We start from the raw sequence: 18,616 nt of genomic DNA on the forward strand, positions 1-18,616 counted from the left end.
ATGTATACCATGGAATACTATTCAGCCATTAAAAAAAATGGAGACTTTACATCCTTCGTATTAACCTGGATGGAAGTGGAAGACATAATTCTTAGTAAAGCATCACAAGAATGGAGAAGCATGAATCCTATGTACTCAATTTTGATATGAGGACAATTAATGACAATTAAGGTTATGAGGGGGGAGGAAAAGCAGAAAGAGGGACGGAGGGAGGGGGGTGGGGCCTTGGTGTGTGTCACACTTTATGGGGACAAGACATGACTGCAAGAGGGACTTTACCTAACAATTGCAATCAGTGTAACCTGGCTTATTGTACCCTCAATGAATCCCCAACAATAAAAAAAAAAAAAAAAAAAAAAGAAAAGACATGGGTAGCGCCTGTGGCTCAAGGAGTAGGGCGCCCGTCCCATATGCTGGAGGTGGTGGGTTCAAACCCAGCCCCGGCCAAAAAAAAAAAAAAAAAAAGAAAAGACAGGTTTAATCAGATTTAATAAATTTGGTTATCCAAAAAAAAAAAAAAAAAAAAGAATTCCTGGCCTAGATAAGATATTCTGTTCAGACTAATACCTGTATGAGTTCTGATATGCTTCTGTAGATCTCCTGAAGTTTTGAAAGATTTAGTACAGTTATCTTCTGAACACCGATATGGCTTTTCTCCTGTATGAGTTCTGACATGACTTTTTAATCCATAACCTGTAAGAAAAATTTAGAAGAAATTTAATTATACGACACTCCTCTAAACGTGCACATTGAGATTAAGCTATTGAAAACTACAGTAAATACCAAGGAAAAGACAGTAGGCAAATACAACAGAATAACTATTTAAAATGTAAGAGAATGGACAGCTCAGGACTGTCATGCTGAAAATTTAATAGTTTCACTTCTGTCTGGAAGAGGTTGTGTGTTTCTTTTTTTAATGTGCCCCTATTTTACTAGATGCTTTTTACAACTCATACCCCAAAAGCTCAAAGTGGAATCAAGACATGGAATAAGGAATGGAGGTCAGGAAGCCTGGTCTAGGCTGAATGTGTCCCTGGAGAGGTCCCATCCCACTCCTCAGTTCCAGTTCTTCGTTAGTTCCCTGAAATCTCATTATTCTGGCTTTTTTTTTTTTTTTTTTGGTAGAGACAGAGTCTCACTGTATCGCCCTCCAGTAGAGTGCCGTGGCATCACGCGGCTCACAGCAACCTCCAACTCTTGGGCTTACGCGATTCTCTTGCCTCAGCCTCCTGAGCACCTGGGACTACAGGTGCCCGCCACAGCGCCCAGCTATACTCTGGCTTTTATTTTCCTGCTAAAAGAAATAGTATGGAAGGAAAAGTATTGAACACAGAAGGCAAAGTCAAGTCTATGGAGAAAAATGAGAACAGAGAGAGGGGTGTAGAGCAAGCAGGGCAAGAGGCTGTTAAGAGAGACTGAAAACCTGATCATGTGTTCTGCAGATTCAGACAAAGGATAGGGATCAGTTGTTGCTCTGGCCTGTCTCTGCTTGACCCCTAGTCCGAATGAAGAAACAAAGAAAATTTATGTTTTTACCTGTTGCAAATGCTTTCCCACAGCCTTGGTGCTCACACTGATATGGCCGGTCTCCTGTGTGTGACCTCTCATGGACCTGTATAAAATGCAGGCATGATTCTACAGGCAGCCCCTGGGTTACAAATGAGATAGGTTCTGTAGGTTTGTTCTTAAAGTTAAATCTCTATGTGAATTGGAACAGGTACATTTACTTATTACCTGTAATAGCCTCCATTGGTAAGTGTGAGTTGTATGTCAGTTGGATGTCTATAAGGTGTAACTATTTCCTTTAAGTATGCTTCAGGTAGATGGTCTCAACATAGACCTATTTTTCCCTCTCACTGCTGGATGATTTTTTTTTTTTTTTGTGGAGATAGTCTCACCCCATCACCCTCGGTAGAGTCCCATGGCATCACACAGCTCACAGCAACCTTCAACTCCTGGGCTCAGGCAATTCTCTTGCCTCAGCCTCCAGTGTAGCTGAGACTACAGGTACCTGCCATAACGCCCGGCTACTTTTTGTTGCAGTTTGGCCAGGGCTGGATTCAAACCTGCCACCCTCAGTATATGGGGCCAGAGCCCTACCCACTGAGCCACAAGCGCCGTCCTTTTTATTTTTATTTCTTTAAGACTGAGTCTCGCTATGTCACCCTTGGTAGAATGCCATGCCATCACAGCTCACAGTGACCTCACTCTTGAGCTTAAGCAATTCTCTTGCCTCAGCCGCCCACGTAGCTGGGACTACAGGTGCCTGCAACAACGCCCGGCTATTTTTTTTTTTTTTTTTTTTGTAGTTGTCTTTGTGGTTTGGCAGACCCCAGCTGGGTTGGAACCTACCAGCCCCAGTACATGTGGCCAAGTGTCCTAGCCACTGATCTACGGGTGCTGAGCCTACAGGTATGGTATTGGCGTATTTAATTCTCACAGCCACTCTGTGAGGGAGGTACTTTTATGATCCAATTTTTTTTTTAAAGACAGTCTTTTTTTTTTTTTTGTAGAGACAGAGTCTCACTTTATGGCCCTCGGTAGAGTGCCATGGCATCACACAGCTCACAGCAACCTCCAACTCCTGGGCTTAAGTGATTCTCTTGCCTCAGCCTCCCAAGTAGCTGGGACTACAGGCGCCCGCCACAACGCCCAGCTATTTTTTGGTTGCAGTTCAGCCGGGGCGGGTTTGAACCCACCACCCTCGGTATATGGGGCGGGCGCCTTACCAACTGAGCCACAGGCACCGCCCTTTAAAGACAGTCTTAAGCTGTCACCCAGACAGCTTGGTATCTTAACTCACAGCAACCTCCAATTCTTGGGGTCAAGCGATCCTCTTGCCTCATTTTTTTTCTATTTTTATTAGAGACAGGGTCTTGCTTTTATGCTCAGGCTGGCCTTGAACTCGTGAGTTCAAGCAATCCACCTGCCTCGGCCTCCCAGAGTGCTAGGATTACAGGTGTGAACCACTGCACCTGGCCTTACGATCCACTTTTTTTTTTGGTTTTTGGCCGGGGCTAGGTTTGAACCCACTACCTCCGGCATATGGGACCGGTGCCCTACTCCTGAGCCACAGGCGCCACCCAACGATCCACTTTTATAGGTGTGGAAGATGAGGTACTAAGAGGTCAACTAACATGCCAAGATTATACACTGATAACAACAGAGATGGGCTCTCAGGCCACTATTCCAAATATGCTACGTGCATACTTTCTGACACATTGTAAGTTATTCAATAAACCTTAACCATAATTATTATGAGTTATGGTGTGTTATGTTTAGCAGCAATTAAAATAAAAATACTTGGACTGGTGCAGTGGGTGGCTCATGCTTGTAATCCTGAGAGGCTGAGACGGATGGATTGCTTGAGCTCAGGAGTTCAACACCAGCCCAAGCAAGAGTAAGACCCCGTCTCTACTAAAACGAGAAAAATTTTAGAACGCCATAGCATTCTACTGAGGGTGAATGTTCAATAGCTCAGTGGTTAGGGCACCGGCCACACGCACCAGGACTGGTGGGTTTGGACCCAGCCTGGGCCTGCTAAACAACAATAACAACAAAAAAATAGCCAGGCATTGTAGCAGGCACCTGTAGTACAGTTATTTGAGAGGCTGAGGCAAAAGAATCGCTTAAGCCCAAGAGTTTGAGGTTGCTGTGAGCTGTAATGCCATGGCACTCTACTGAGGGTGACAGAGTAAGACTGTCTCAAAAGGAAAAAAAAAAAAAAACAAAACGGCCTGGCACCCGTAGCTCAGTGGTTAGGGAGCTGGCCACATACACCAAGGCAGGCAGGTTCGAACCCAGCCCGGGGCCTGCTAAACAACAATGACAACTATAACAACAAAAAAATAATAGCCTGATCCAGTGCCTGTAACTCAGTGGCTAGGGTGCCAGCTACATACACAGGAGCTGGCAGGTTCGAATCTAGCCTGGACCTGCCAAACGATAATGACAACCAAAAAACAGCTGGGTATTGTGGCGGGCGCCTGTAGTCCCAGCTACTTGGGAGGCTGAGAGAAGAAAACTGCTTAAGAGTTTGAGGTTGCTGTGAGTGTGACACCATGGCACTCTACTCAGGGCAACAAAGTGAGACTTTGTTTCAAAAAAAAAAAAAAAAATAGCTGGGCGTTGTGGCAGGCACCTGTAGCTGAAGCAAGAGAGATTGCTTAAGCCCAAGAGTTAGAGGTTGCTGTGAGCTGTGATGGCACAGCACTCTATCGAGGGCAACATAGTAAGACCCTGTCTCAAAACAAACAAATAAACAAAGAAACAAAAAAAAACAAAAAGAAAAATTAGCCAGGCATTTGGTGGGTACCTGTGGTCCCAGCTACTCAGGAGGCTGAGGCAAGAGTACCACTTGAGCCCAGGAGTTTGAGGTTGCTGTGAGCTATAACACCACACCATTCTAGCCTGGGGTAACAGCATAAGACTCTGTCTCTCTAAATAAATAAACAGAAAAATGAAATGTAAATAGAAAAATTAGCTAGGCGTTGTGGTAGGTGCCTACAGTCCTAGCTACTTAAGAGGCTGAGGCAGGAGGACTGCTTGAACCCAGGAGTTTGAGGTTGCTATGAGCTAGGCTGATGCCATGACAGTCTTGCCTGAGCAACAGAGTGAGACTGTCTAAAAATAAATAAATAAAAAAAAAATAAAAATAAAAATAGAAATACTTCACCCCAATTTTTTTCCAGGCAGGATCTCATTCTGTCACCTAGGCTAGAGTGCAGTGCCATCATCAGAGCTCACTGCAACCCAAAATTCCTGGGCTCCAGCAATCTATCTACCTCAGCCTCCTAAGCAGGGACTACAGGCTCATGCCACCACTCCCCGCTAATTTTTCTACTTTTGGTATAGATGCGATCTTGCTCTTGCTCAGTCTAGTCTCAACCTCCTGACCTCAAGTGATCCTCCCACCTCAGTGATCCAAAGATTTGAAAGACAAATTAAATCAACTTTTGTTGAATTGCAGAGAATCACTGTTAAGAGAGTGATTATGTATACATCTTACATAATCATATGAATTTTGTATTTGACAAAATGTATTCAAATATACAGAGTATCTACTATGTGACAGCTAGTATGCTAGACATGAGGAATAGAGAGAAGAAAAGAATATAGTTTAAGCCCTTAAAAAAATGACAAGTTTGTAAAGTCTGCCGACTTTTATGTGTCTATGTATGAAAATGAGTGTCAGTATCTTGGTATGTGGGAGAAAATAGTTGTGTTTGAATGACACAAGTATATTACATTGGTATTTAATGTCCTAGGTATTCTTTTTTTTTTTTTGAGACAGAACCTCAAGCTGTCACCCTGGGTAGAGTGCCATGGCATCACAGTTCACAGCAACCTCCAACTCCTGGGCTCAAGCAATTCTCCTGCTTCTACCTCCCAAGTAGCTGGGACTACAGGCGTCCACCACAACACCTGGCTCTTTTTTGGTTGCATCCGTCATTGTTGTTTGGTGGGACCGAGCTGGATTCAAACCTGCCAGCTCAGGTGTATGTGGCTGGCGCCTTAGCCTCTTGAGCCACAGGTGCTGAGTCTTCTTTTTTTGTTGTTGTTGTTTTGAGATAGAGTCACAAGCTGTTGTCCTGGGTAGAGAACCGTGGTGTCACAGTGCACAGCAACCTCAAACTCCCGGGCTTAAGCGATTCTCTTGTCTCAGCCTCCCAAGTAGCTGGGACTACAGTCACCCGCCACAACGCCCGGGTATTTTTTGTTGCAGTTGTCATTGTTATTTAGCTGGCCCGGGCTGGGTTTGAACCTGCCAGCCTCGATGTATGTGCCTGGCGCCATAACCACTGTGCTACAAGTGCCAAGTCACCTAGGTATTCTTATAACTAGATACAGCAATTCTTTTATATATACCTTAAGATGATGAGCTGTTGTATATAATTTTCCACATCCATCATATTCACATCGAAATGCCTTCTCTCCACTTTGTTGAGATTTAGCAGTTACTCTTGTTGGATGTCCCTGTAAGACAATCTAATAAACAAGAAATATAATTTAAATTATTTATACAGAAAATAGACAAAGTTATTATTAATGTTTTCAGAATATAAAAGATAAAACTCAAACATGGATTTCCAACTCAAACATGGATTTCCAAACTCAGGTCATCATTTTACTAGGATTCTATCAGTCTGAGTCAGGTTAATCCTGTTCCATAGCTGAAGTCAGCAGCTCTGGATGTACATACAATAGTCACAAATCTATTCCTACTCTAGAAAATCAACCCAACTAGCATCTTCATTGTATGCAAGTATTCCTTGGCATACTCAAGGTATGTATTTATCTGTTTTTAATTTCGTTTTTTTTTTTTTGTAGAGACAGAATTTCACTTTATGGCCTTCGGTAGAGTGCCGTGGCATCACGCAGCTCACAGCAACCTCCAACTCCTGGGCTTAAGTGATTCTCTTGCCTCAGCCTCCCGAGTAGCTGGGACCACAGGCGCCCGCCATGACGCCCAGCTATTTTTTGGTTGCAGTTCAGCTGGGGCCGGGTTTGAACCCGCCACCCTCGGTATATGGGGCCGGCGCCTTACTGACTGAGCCACAGGCACCGCCCATCTGAGCCAATTTCAATAGTATTTTGATACCAATCAAAAAGAGGGAATTAGGTCATCTGAGTCACTTGTAGAAAACATTATAGTCTATATGATCTTAGTCTGTATTTATATTCACTAGAAGATCATTTTTCTGGGATGTAGCTATATAATAATTTCAACAATGGTACTGATTTTAAAGGTTTTTCAGAGATGAGCATGTATTTTAGAAATGAGAGACTTTCTGCGCTGTGGGCCATGATGACAGTGTTGCAACCTCCTATCTCTGCAGATTGTCACATGGCTCAAAAATAACTGCTAGAGCCTTTTTTATATTGTAAAAATGTCAAAATAACACAGCAAAGATCATCATTACCGAGAAGATACTACAGATATTACAGGCCAAAACAAAAATCTTAAAATAAAAAGGCATTAAAAAAACAAAAAAACAAAACAAAACAAACAAACAAAAAAAAATAAAATAAAAAGGCATTAACAAAAATTAAGCAGAGAAGCCTGGTGTGGTGGTTCTGTCTGTAACACAAGCACTCTGGGAACCTGAGGTGGGTGGATTGCCTGAGCTCAGGAATTTGAGACCAGCCTGAGCCAGAGGAGACCCCTTTTCTAAAAAATAGGCGGAAGTAGTGGTAGGCAACTGTAGTCCCAGCTACTTGGGAGGCTGAGGCAAGAGAATCACTTGAATTAAAGAGTTCGAGGTTGCTGAGCGGCGCCTGTGGCTCAGTTGGTAAGGTGCCGGCCCCATATACTGAGGATGGCGGGTTCAAACCCGGCCCCAGCTGAATTGCAACCAAAAAAATAGCCGGGCATTGTGGCAGGCGCCTGTAGTCCCAGCTACTCGGGAGACTGAGGCAAGAGAATCGCTTAAGCCCAGGAGTTGGAGGTTGCTGTGAGTTGTGTGATGCCATGGCACTCTACCCAGGGCCGTAAAGTGAGACTCTGTCTCTGCAAAAAAAAATAAAAATAAATAAATTAAAAAAAAAGAGTTTGAGGTTGCTGTGAACTAGGACACCACGGCACTCTGAGGGTGACAAGGTGAAACTATCTCAAAAAAAAAAAAAAAAGAAAAAGAAGACAACCCTGATGGCTTTTCTCCAAAGAGCTATTATTGATATAATCTCTTTGGTTTCTGTTAAGGAGAAATATTTTATTTCATAAGCTAGTCTGTTACACATCATTGTTGACAGATCAACATGGAATTTTCAGTAAATAAAAATTTTATCAACTTTTTTTTTTTTTTTTTTTAGACAGAGTTTTATTTTGTTGCCCTCAGTAGAGTGCTATGGCATCACAGCTCACAGCAACCTCCTGCTTTTGGGCTCAAGTGATTCTCTTGCCTCAGCCTCCTGAATAGTTGGGACTACAGGCGCCCGCAACAACACCCAGCTTTTTTTTGTTGCAGTTTGGCCGGGACTGGGTTCAAACCTGCCACTGTTGCTATATAGGGACAGCACCCTACTCACTGAGCCACAGGTGCCGCCCATCAACGTATTTTTAATTGCCTCATGCTTTTTAGCCCCATCCTTAAAGAAGTAAATATTCTTTTTTTTTTTTTTTTTTAGAGACAGTTTCACTTTATTGCCCTCGGTAGAGTGCCGTGGCGTCACACGGCTCACAGCAACCTCCAACTCCTGGGCTTAGGCGATTCTCATGCCTCAGCCTCCCGAGTAGCTGGGACTACAGGCGCCCGCCACAACGCCCGGCTATTTTTTTGTTGCAGTTTGGCCGGGGCTGGGCTTGAACCCACCACCCTCGGCATATGGGGCCGGCGCCCTACTCACTGAGCCACGGGCGCCACCCAAGAAGTAAATATTCTTTACAGTGTTTCTGTTACAAGAATTGATAAACAAAAATATTCACTTAAATTACCAAATATTTAGGCTCTGAAATAATGTGTTTTCCCTATTTTCAGGTAAACCCAGATAATTTTCAATCTGCACAAAATACTGACTTAAGACATTTAATTCATTTACATATTTACATTAAATAAAATATTTTCTAGGATAGATGTATTTTAAAAACTTATTTCTTACTATATTTTATGTAACAAAATAGCTCTTTTGGAATACAGCTACCTAAACTCTAGGAATGGGTCAAGTCCATTCTGGGTAATGTTTTACGATAGTTATACACATGTTTTAAGTGGTAAAGTGAGAGAATGAAGGAGTTACAATGGCTAGAATAAGGGTGAGGGAACTACATTAGATGATAACAGCATAGAATACAAACTTTTCCTTAAGTATTTCTTTTTTTTTTTTTTCTTTTGAGACAGAGTGTCACTCACTCTGTTGCCCAGGCTAGCTCACTGCAACTTCAAATTCCTGAGCTCAAATGATCCTTCTGCCTCAGCATTCCATAGTGCTAAGATAGAGGTGTGAGCCATTGTGCCTGGCCTTCATTATTTTTAAAGAGCTTATTCTTCAATTTCTCAGGTAATGTTTAGTCTGTATCACAGCATGACACTTTAACCAACAATTTATCACTTCCCCCCTCTCCCTCCTTTTCTTTTCATACTTCCAGACAGAGTCTCACTTTGTTGTCCTTGGTAGAGTGCTATGTTGTCACAGCTCACAGCAACCTCCAACTCTTTGGTTTAAGCGATTCTCTTGCCTCAGCCTCCCATGTAGGTGGGACTATAGGTGCCCGCCACAATGCCTGGCTATTTTTTTAGAGACAAAGTCTCACTCTGGCTCTGGTTCAGGCTGGTCTTGAACTCATGAGCTCAGGCAATCCACTCGCCTCGGCCTCCCAGAGTGCTAGATTTACAGACATGAGTCACCACACCCAGCCTAACAAATTTATTTTAAATACATGTATTTATATTTCCTTCTCATCCCACAAGTCTACCAACTCTTTTTTTTTTTTTTTTTTTTTGTAGAGACAGAGTTTCACTTTATGGCCCTTGGTAGAGTGCCGTGGCATCACACAGCTCACAGCAACCTCCAACTCCTGGGCTTAAGTGATTCTCTTGCCTCAGCCTCCCGAGTAGCTGGGACTACAGGCGCCCGCCACAACGCCCAGCTATTTTTTTGTTGCAGTTCGGCCGGGGTCGGGTTTGAACCCGCCATCCTCGGTATATGGGGCCGGCGCCTTACTGACTGAGCCACAGGTGCCGCCCAAGTCTACCAACTCTTTGAATTCAAGAGCTGTATCTTACATGCCTTTAGAACTCACAGTGGAAAATACCACAAGATTTATAAAAGGATTCATAATACTAAAACATATGAACAGAATTAAAGGGAATGAAAAGTCTATTTAGGGGTATTTGAAAAGTTCAAAAATTAATAGCCAGGCACAATGGCTCATGCCTATAATCCCAGCACTCTGAGAGGCCGAGGCAGAAGGATCCCTTGAGCTCAGGAGTTTGAGAAAAGCCAGAGAAAAGTGACATCTTGTGTCTACTAAAAATAGAAAAATCAGTGAGGCATAATGGCAGGCACCTATAATCCCAACTACTCAGGGAAGCTGAGGCAGGAGGATTGCTTGAATCCAGGGTTTTTTTTTTTGGAGACAGAGTGTCACTCTGTTACCCTCGGTAGAATGCTTTGACGTCATAGATCACAGCAACCTCAAATTCCTGGGCTCAAGTAATCTTCTTGCCTCAGCCTCCTAAATAGCTGGGACTATAGGTGCCTGCCACAATGCTCAGCTACCCAGTTTCCCCGAAAATAAGACCTACTTACTGGAAAGACAAGACTTCCCCTGAAAATAAGACCTAGTGCATCTTTGGGAGCACACCTTAAAATAAGACACTGTCTTATTTTTGGGGAAACAGGGTAGTTTTTCTATTTTTAGTAGAGACAGGGTCTCACTTTTGCTCAGGCTGGTTTTGAACTCCCGAGTTCAAGCAATCCACCCACCTTGGCCTCCCAGAGTGCTAGAATTACAAGTGTGAGCCGCTGAACTTCTTGGCCTGAACCTAGGAGGTTGAGGTTGCTATGAGCTAGGCTGATGCCATGGCACTCTAGCCTGGGGCAATAGATACTCTGCCTCAAAAAGAAAAAAAAAAATACAACTTTCTCCAAAAGGAGCAATGATAATTAGCTAGGCTGGACTTCCCTCTAAAATTTAAAAAGGAAATGTGAAAGGAATAAGTTGGAAGTAGAAGAAACTAGAAGATGCAAAAAGCAAAAGAGCAGGTGGCGCCTGTGGCTCAAGGAGTAGGGCGCCGGTCCCATATGCCAGAGGTGGCGGGTTCAAACCCAGCCCTGGCCAAAAAAAAAAAAGCAAAAGAGCAAGAGTTAGTTCCAATAATAAAGGAGTCCTAGAAAAAGGATCCACTAACTGCCATAATACAAGTTCCTCTTGGATCTCCGTGATATTTTTATTACTTTAGTGCTACTTTGCATCCGCTAAGGAACCTTGGGGCTTTAGGTACTATAAGAAAGCTGCTGCCTAATACATACACTATCTTTCTAAATTGGCAAGATTTTCTTGGAGAGGTAGTGAGTTACCTATTCTTGCTTTCACCCACAGAAGGGCCTAGAATTGCTAAAAAAGATTCTTATATAAAGCAGCTTCACATACCTGCATTTTTTTCTCTTGTTCATTTTCTCCAATCATTCCAGTACCTGTTACACTTTCGCTTCCATCAATGGACACCTACAGGAATAAAATATACCTTAAAAATATTTTACTTTTAAAAATTTTGAGATATAGTCCTGCTGTGTCACTCGAATTAGAGTATAGCAGTATCATCACAGCTCACTGTAACCTCAGACTCCTGGGCTCAAGTGATAGTCCTTCCTCAGCCTCCCTAGTAGCTGGGACAATAGGCATGCACCACTACATGTGACTAATTTTTCTGTTTTTGGTAGAGACATGGTCTTGCCCTTATTTAGGCTGGTCTCAAACTTCTGACCTCAAGAGATACTCCTTCCTCGGCCGTGTTTTATATATTTTTTTTTTTTTGTAGAGACAGAGTCTCACTGTATCGCCCTCGGGTAGAGTGCCGTGGCGTCACACGGCTCACAGCAACCTCTAACTCTTGGGCTTACATGATTCTCTTGCCTCAGCCTCCCGAGCAGCTGGGACTACAGGCGCCCGCCACAACGCCCGGCTACGTGTTTTATATTTTGATAATGGCTTAGGATAGAAAATAAGTTCATGGGGCTTCATTATCATTTAATTTTGGGTGTATCTGAAATTTTCCATAATAAAAAGTAGGAGGAAAAAAAACTTCCTTTTTTTTTTTTTTTTTGTAGAGACAGAGTCTCACTTTATGGCCCTCAGTAGAGTGCCATGGCATCACACAGCTCACAGCAACCTCCAACTCCTGGGCTTAAGCGATTCTCTTGCCTCAGCCTCCCGAGTAGCTGGGACTACAGGCGCCCGCCACAACGCCCAGCTATGTTTTGGTTGCAGTTCAGCCGGGGCCGGGTTTGAACCCACCACCCTCGGTATATGGGGCCGGCGCCTTACTGACTGAGCCACAGGTGCCGCCCGGAAAAAAACTTCTAAATTGTATGAGAGATATATGTTCAATACAGGGGTAAAAATTGGCCTTTTGATGTAAAACTTAATTGAGGCTATCCTTTTTTTTTGAGATAAGGTCTCACTCTGTTAGGTAGACTAGAGTGCAAGTAACATCAGCATAGCTCATTATAACCTCAAATTCCTAGTCTCAAGAGATCCCCCTGCCCCAAGCTCCTGATTTGCTGGGACTACAAGTGCATGCTACCATGTCTAGCTAATTTTTTTTCTTTTTCTTTTTTTGAGACAGAGTCTTACTATGTCACTCTCGGTAGAGTACCGTGGTGTCACAGCTCACAGGAACCACCAACTCTTGGGCTCAAGCAATTCTCTTGCCTCAGCCTTCCGAGTAGCTGGGACTATAGGTACCTGCCACAATGCCTGGCTATTTTTTGGTTGCAGATGTCATTGTTGTTTAGCAGGCCCTGGCTGGGGTTGAACCCACCAGCTTCAATGTATGTGTCTGGTGCCCTGGTCACTGAGCTACAGGCGCTGAGCTGGATAATTTTTTTCTATTTTTAATAGAGATGTAGTCTTGCTCTTGCTCAGGCTGGTCTCTAACTTGTGACTTCAAGTGATCCTTCTATCTCGGCCTTCCAGAGTGCTAGGATTACAGGCATGAGCCACTGCTCCCATGGAATTTCTTTTCTATAAGCCCCTACTTCATTCTCTTATTTTTCTTCCAGTATTTCTTTCTATACTTCACTTCTTTTAAGATAAATGCTGATTTCTCTAATATTAATTGGTAATATTAATATTTCTCTAATATTAATTTGAATTGCTTGTTTCTTGATGAAGTGTGTTTTGTTTTCTTTTCATAAAAATGAAAGAACCTGTATCTGAGATGTTCTTGACATTGTAAAATAAATGCTGTACCTTTGCTGCATACTGTTCCAAAGCACTGATCGTGTCGGGATCAATTGCTGCATCCCCAGTGTGCAGACCTGCCACTGTCCCATCAGCCTGAATTGCCAAGATGGTATCAGACTGTGGTACCTGCACTGCATGATGGATATAAGCAGTGGTGCCATCTTCCAATTGAACAGCCTGTAATGCACTCTGGTCATAACTATCTGAGGGAGTAGAAGAGAATGGTGTTAAATTAAAGGTAAAGTCTGATAAACATTTACACATTTAGAGGAAGGACATGTACTTCTATTGAGTAGTTACTACGAGCACTGGACCATGTGCTTTATATGTGTTATTTGATTTAATCCTCATGACAATTCTGAGAGGCAGGTAAATGTACGTATTCACCACTCCCACTGTATCAATAGGAAATTGAGGTTTGGGGAAGTAAAGTCACTTTCTATAGGAATCAGAAAATAAACAAATACAATATAGTCTATTTTTTTTTTTTGATTTTTGGCCGGGGCTGGGTTTGAACCTGCCACCTCCGGCATATGGGACCGGCGCCCTACTCCTTGAGCAACAGGTGCCACCCTACAATATAATCTAAATCAGTGTGTAGAGAAATCAGGATTTGAACTCATGTCAGCATAACTCCAAAGTCCATGGTGTTTTTATTATTTTATATATACCAAAACATATACAGCATTGTAACATGACAAATCTAGCCAATTACAATAAACCTGTGATTAACTCCCATTGCTAAAGTAAAAAATTGAGTTTATTTTTTCTCAATTTCAATTAAACAAATTTATTTACAAATTTAAGTATTCTAAAATTTTTTTTTTTTTTTTTTTGTGGTTTTTGGCCAGGGCTGGGTTTGAACCCGCCACCTCCGGCCTATGGGACCAGCGCCATACTCCTTGAGCCACAGGTGCCGCTCAGTATTCTAAATTTTATAAAGATTTCCTCCTTCAGTTTCACAACTAAACATTCTTTCTAAAGTACGTTATATAACATTGTACAATAAGGATTTATTTTTTTATTTTTTTTGGATTTTTTTTTTTTTTGTAGAGACAGAGTTTTCACTTTATGGCCCTTGGTAGAGTGCTGTGGTGTCACACAGCTCACAGCAACCTCCAACTCCTGGGCTTAGGCGATTCTCCTGCCTCTGCCTCCTGAGTAGCTGGGACTACAGGCACCCGCCACAACGCCCAGTTATTTTTTTGTTGCAGTTTGGCCGGAGCTGGGTTTGAACCCGCCACCCTTGGTATATGGGGCCGGCACCCTGCTCACTGAGCCACAGGTGCTGCCCACAATAAAGGATTTTATTAAGTAATAATAAAATATTTATTGAACATGGTTCTAAGTGCTTTACATACGTGCTTGCCCATTCTGTTCTCAATGATCCTACGATGTGGATACTAATTTACAGATGACAAAACTAAAGCACAGGGAAGCTATGCAATTGCTTAATGTTACACAGCTAAAAAGTACTAGCTTTGAACACAGATTTGAATCCAGATACTCTGGCAGTAGAGCTGTGCTCACTACTCCTACTCATTCTACCTCAAACCTCTGGTACTCCCTTTACAATGTTAATAAACATTAACATTTTGCCATATTTGCTTCTGGTACAGGCAGTCCCCCAATTACAAACATCTGACTAATATTCAGTTTGCACTTATAAACAGAGGCTTTACAATAAGTCTCTGAGTTATAAACATCTGACTGACATGTGATTCACACTTATGAATGGAGGTCATTACAGGTAATAGGTAAATATAATAGGTAATTGTACCTGTTCCAACTTACATACAAGTACAAGTATCCACAAGTTCAAATTACATACAAGAACAAACCTACAGAACCCATCTCATTTGTAACCCAGGGATTGCCTATATTTTAAAAATGTTTATTTAGTTTTAATTAAAGATAAACACAATAGGCAAAAAAATTGCTTAAAAAATTGTATTTAATTCCACTCTTTCCCTTTTCTCCCCTCCTGAAACATAAACTTATACTTTTTATATCCTTTATATCCTTATATCCTATATAAAGGATATATCCTTTATATCCTTTATATCCTTTATATCCTTAAAAAATGATATTTAAGAGGAAGAAATGAAATCAACAACTTAACTTTCATTTTATTATTATTAAATTTATTTTATTTATTTTTTTGAGACAGAGTCTCATTATGTTGCCCTCGGTAGAGTGCCATGGCGTCACAGCTCATAGCAACCTCAAACTCTTGGGCTTAAGCAATTCTCTTGCTCAGCCTCCCAAGTAGCTGGAACTATAGGCACCCGCTGCAAGGCCCGTATATTTTTTTTGTTGTTGCAGCTGTCATTGTTGTTTTAGCTGACCCGGGCTGGGTTCAAACCTGCCAGCCTCAGTATACGTGGCCAGTGCCCTACCCACTGAGCTACGGGCACCACTTTATTTCTTTTATTTATTTTTTTGAGACAGAGTCTTATTGTGTTGCCCTCGGTAGAGTGATATGGCATCACAGCTCACAGCAACCTCCAACTCTTTGTCTTTAGGCGATTCTCTTGCCTCAGCCTCCCAAGTAGGAGCTGGGACTACAGGCGCCTGCCCCAACACCTGGCTATTTTTGTTGCAGTTGTCACTGCTCTTTTAGCTGGCCGGGGCTGGGTTTGAACCCACTACCCTTGGTATATGGGGCCGGCGCCCTACTCACTGAGCCACAGGCACTGCCCAACCCTTTATTTTTTTGGAGACAGAGTCTCAATTAACTGAGTCTTACTCAGTTATCCTGGGTAGAATACTCAGAGTTCACAGCAACCTCAAACTCCTAGGCTCAAGTCATCTTCATGCCCCAGCCTCCCAAGTACCTGGGACTACAGACACTCACCACAATGCCTGGCTAGGTTTTCTGTTTTCAGTACAGATGGGTCTCGCTCTTGCTCAGGCTGGTCTTGAATTCTTAAGCTCAGGCAATCCACCCACCTTGACCTCCCAGAGTGCTAGGATTACAGGCGTGAACCACGGCTCCTGGCCAACAACTTAACTGTCAAATACTCATTTTGGCATTTTAAAAGTAATCTCTATTTGAAATCTTCCAGGGAAAGGGGTTTGCTGCTCCAGCCTGTTACTAGACAGCTCAAATTATTAGAAAGATTTTCCTTAAATCGTGCCCAAAGCTGCTGCCTGTACTTCAATGAACAAACACAATTCTTTTTTCTCATAACAGTATTTAAGCAGCTAAACACAGGTCTTTTTTCTCCTCACACTCCCACTTCGTGTCTTATGTTATTCATATTTCCAAAGCTATTTTACCTTTGGAGGTATGGTGAATAAATGCTGTGGTTCCATCTTCTAACTGCACTGCTTGACCATCCTCTAGACGCAAACTGTCCCCTGCTCAAGAACAATACTTACATTTAGATCCCACATTGTCCTGTATGTTCTGATTAACTCACTTAGGAACAAGAGGGTCAATAAACCATTAAGACAGTGAACATTTAAGTAATTTCAATAAAACTTCTCTGAGTGTTTAAAGGTAAAAAGATATTAGAGTATTTGTTTTAGGAATATATATTAGGAGATGGGGAGAATTCAAAGAAGGGGAAAAGAGAAGAAAATGAGAGACAGACAGGATTCAGCTCAAATAACAGAAATATTTACTTAGGACTGTTGCCCATTTAACTCCAAAGTACAGTCAGGAACTACTTTTCTTTGAGGGAAAGTCTTGGTTAAGATAAATAGGCTTTAGATCCTATAGCACTGACTGATCTCCCTTTTCAGAAGAAAAGGAATCAGGACCAAGTTTAGGGAGGCAGAGGGATCTGGGGGCCACAAACACTAAAGTCTGAGAAGCTGGAGTGTATCTTAAATACTTACTACTTTTAGGTATGGGTACATGTTGAACATACGCAGCAGAGCCATCTTCCAACTGAATAACCTGGCCATCTATGAGTTTTCCATCTGAAGAAGAGATTAAAGCTAATAAATTAGGACAGACAAACATTTGTAACTTTATACAATTTCAAAATTATATCAACTATAAAAACATACACTACTTAAGCTCATGTTCATCTTGATTCTTCCCTCAATGTTCTGAGGCAATTCAATAACACATCCAGTGATCCTATAGAAAGCAGAAAATCCTCCCTCAGCCATCTTTCCTTCCCTCCAATTTTCAATTAGATGAGTTCAAGAGGAAGAGTGACTCATTGCAGGAGCCTACATGAGTTGAACCTCTATATACCTTTCAGAGTTACTTAGAATCAGTGACCACAAGGAAGCTGATGCTGGGGAGATAGATGGGTCAATGTATGTGAGGCCAGTTGTTATTTTAACTCCCGGGGGCTATCAGACACTTGTATATGTATGTATGTGTTCAGTAGTAATTTTTATGTGCTCTATAAAAACAAGGAGTTTGAGAACCAGGCTATTTCCTAGAGCAAAGTAAACACTGATTCAGAGACAAGGTTTTATGTTTTTACTCTTATGCATATGTGATAAAGACATTAAATAATAAAGAAGTAAAAAAAAAAACAAAACAGGGCTTGCTAGAAATAGGCCAGACATTCCCTGCTCCCCTACTACCTTGGTATCCCAGAGTATCTTCCAAATATCTTAAAGGCATCCCCGAATTATCAAAAGAAATGTAAGTTAAATTGAAATAATTTAAAATTATCATATGCAGTCCAGCATTTTTCAGAGAGATTGGAAAGAAAGTGTAGCTGCTAGATGCTCAAGCTCTGAGGCTATGAATTGCTGGTATTAATCAGTCACATGTGAGGCACATACCTTTAGAATTGTGTTGTATATAAGCGGTAGAACCATCTGCAAGTGTTACTGCTTGCAAGCTTACACCTTCCATATTTTCTAAATTGTCACCATCTATTATAAAAAAATAATTATTGTCTTTAGATAACTATCATAGGCACATATTGATTAAATTAATTATTATTATTATTATTTTTTTTTTTTGAGAAGGTGAAGATGAGGCAAAAGGGAGGTTGCATAACAGGCTCAAATGAGATTTCTTTCAGCATTTACAAAAACTTTTCCCTTGCCTTACTGTACCAAACATCCATACCAAGATAAAAATGCTCATAGAAAGGCTTAGGTTTGTGTTGTCTCCTGCTAAATTAGGAACAGGGAAATAAACACACAGTGTTGTAAATTTTAATCTTTCTGTAAGAAAAATGATTTTCAAATCTACATGGTCCTATCAGACATTACAGCTCACCTGCCACAGTTACTGCCTCTGTCAGACACAGGGTAACATGTTGAGCCTCCATTCCTCCTCCAGGAAACTCTGTCATTCCCTGAGAATCTCGATTTATTTGGGCTAACAACATCTTCTACCTTGAAGAAAAAAATAGGCACTTGAGAACAAATAATGATACCTATGGAAAAAGTTACAAAGAATATTTATGAAATACAAAAAATTGTTAATGATGTAAATGGTGTTTGAAATAAGATTAAATTTCACTTAATATGCAAAGTAAGAGTCTTAGCCCAAAGTCCAAGGCATCCTTCTCATAATTCAATAGGTAACTACTGAGCACACTGATAAGTCTTGCCCTTTAGTCTCGTATAATGTCTAAAATCCCCATAATTAAAGTCCTTTGGCTTATAACTGAAGATTCCCACTTAATAATCCATCAGCAAATGCTGTGAACTCAATCTTCAGAGATCTATCCTGACTTTGGCAGCTACATGTCACAGCCTTCACTATTACTTCCCTTATCC

General features: G+C 41.6%; 1 protein-coding gene across 1 annotated transcript in view; it reads right to left on the reverse strand.

The window, feature by feature from the left end:
* Positions 1-18,616, reverse strand: part of ZNF143 (zinc finger protein 143) — a 69,956-nt gene that overhangs the window by 34,546 nt on the left and 16,794 nt on the right. The window contains exons 2-10 of the mRNA XM_053561354.1: positions 18,111-18,225; positions 17,666-17,758; positions 16,754-16,837; positions 16,190-16,270; positions 12,914-13,110; positions 11,093-11,167; positions 5,869-5,988; positions 1,537-1,612; positions 568-693 (exon numbers count right to left, since the gene is read on the reverse strand). Coding sequence (XP_053417329.1) covers positions 568-693; positions 1,537-1,612; positions 5,869-5,988; positions 11,093-11,167; positions 12,914-13,110; positions 16,190-16,270; positions 16,754-16,837; positions 17,666-17,758; positions 18,111-18,225 — 967 coding nt within the window. The remainder of the gene's footprint in view (positions 1-567; positions 694-1,536; positions 1,613-5,868; positions 5,989-11,092; positions 11,168-12,913; positions 13,111-16,189; positions 16,271-16,753; positions 16,838-17,665; positions 17,759-18,110; positions 18,226-18,616) is intronic.

Source organism: Nycticebus coucang, chromosome 14, assembly GCF_027406575.1.
Source record: "Nycticebus coucang isolate mNycCou1 chromosome 14, mNycCou1.pri, whole genome shotgun sequence".
NCBI lineage: Eukaryota > Metazoa > Chordata > Mammalia > Primates > Lorisidae > Nycticebus > Nycticebus coucang.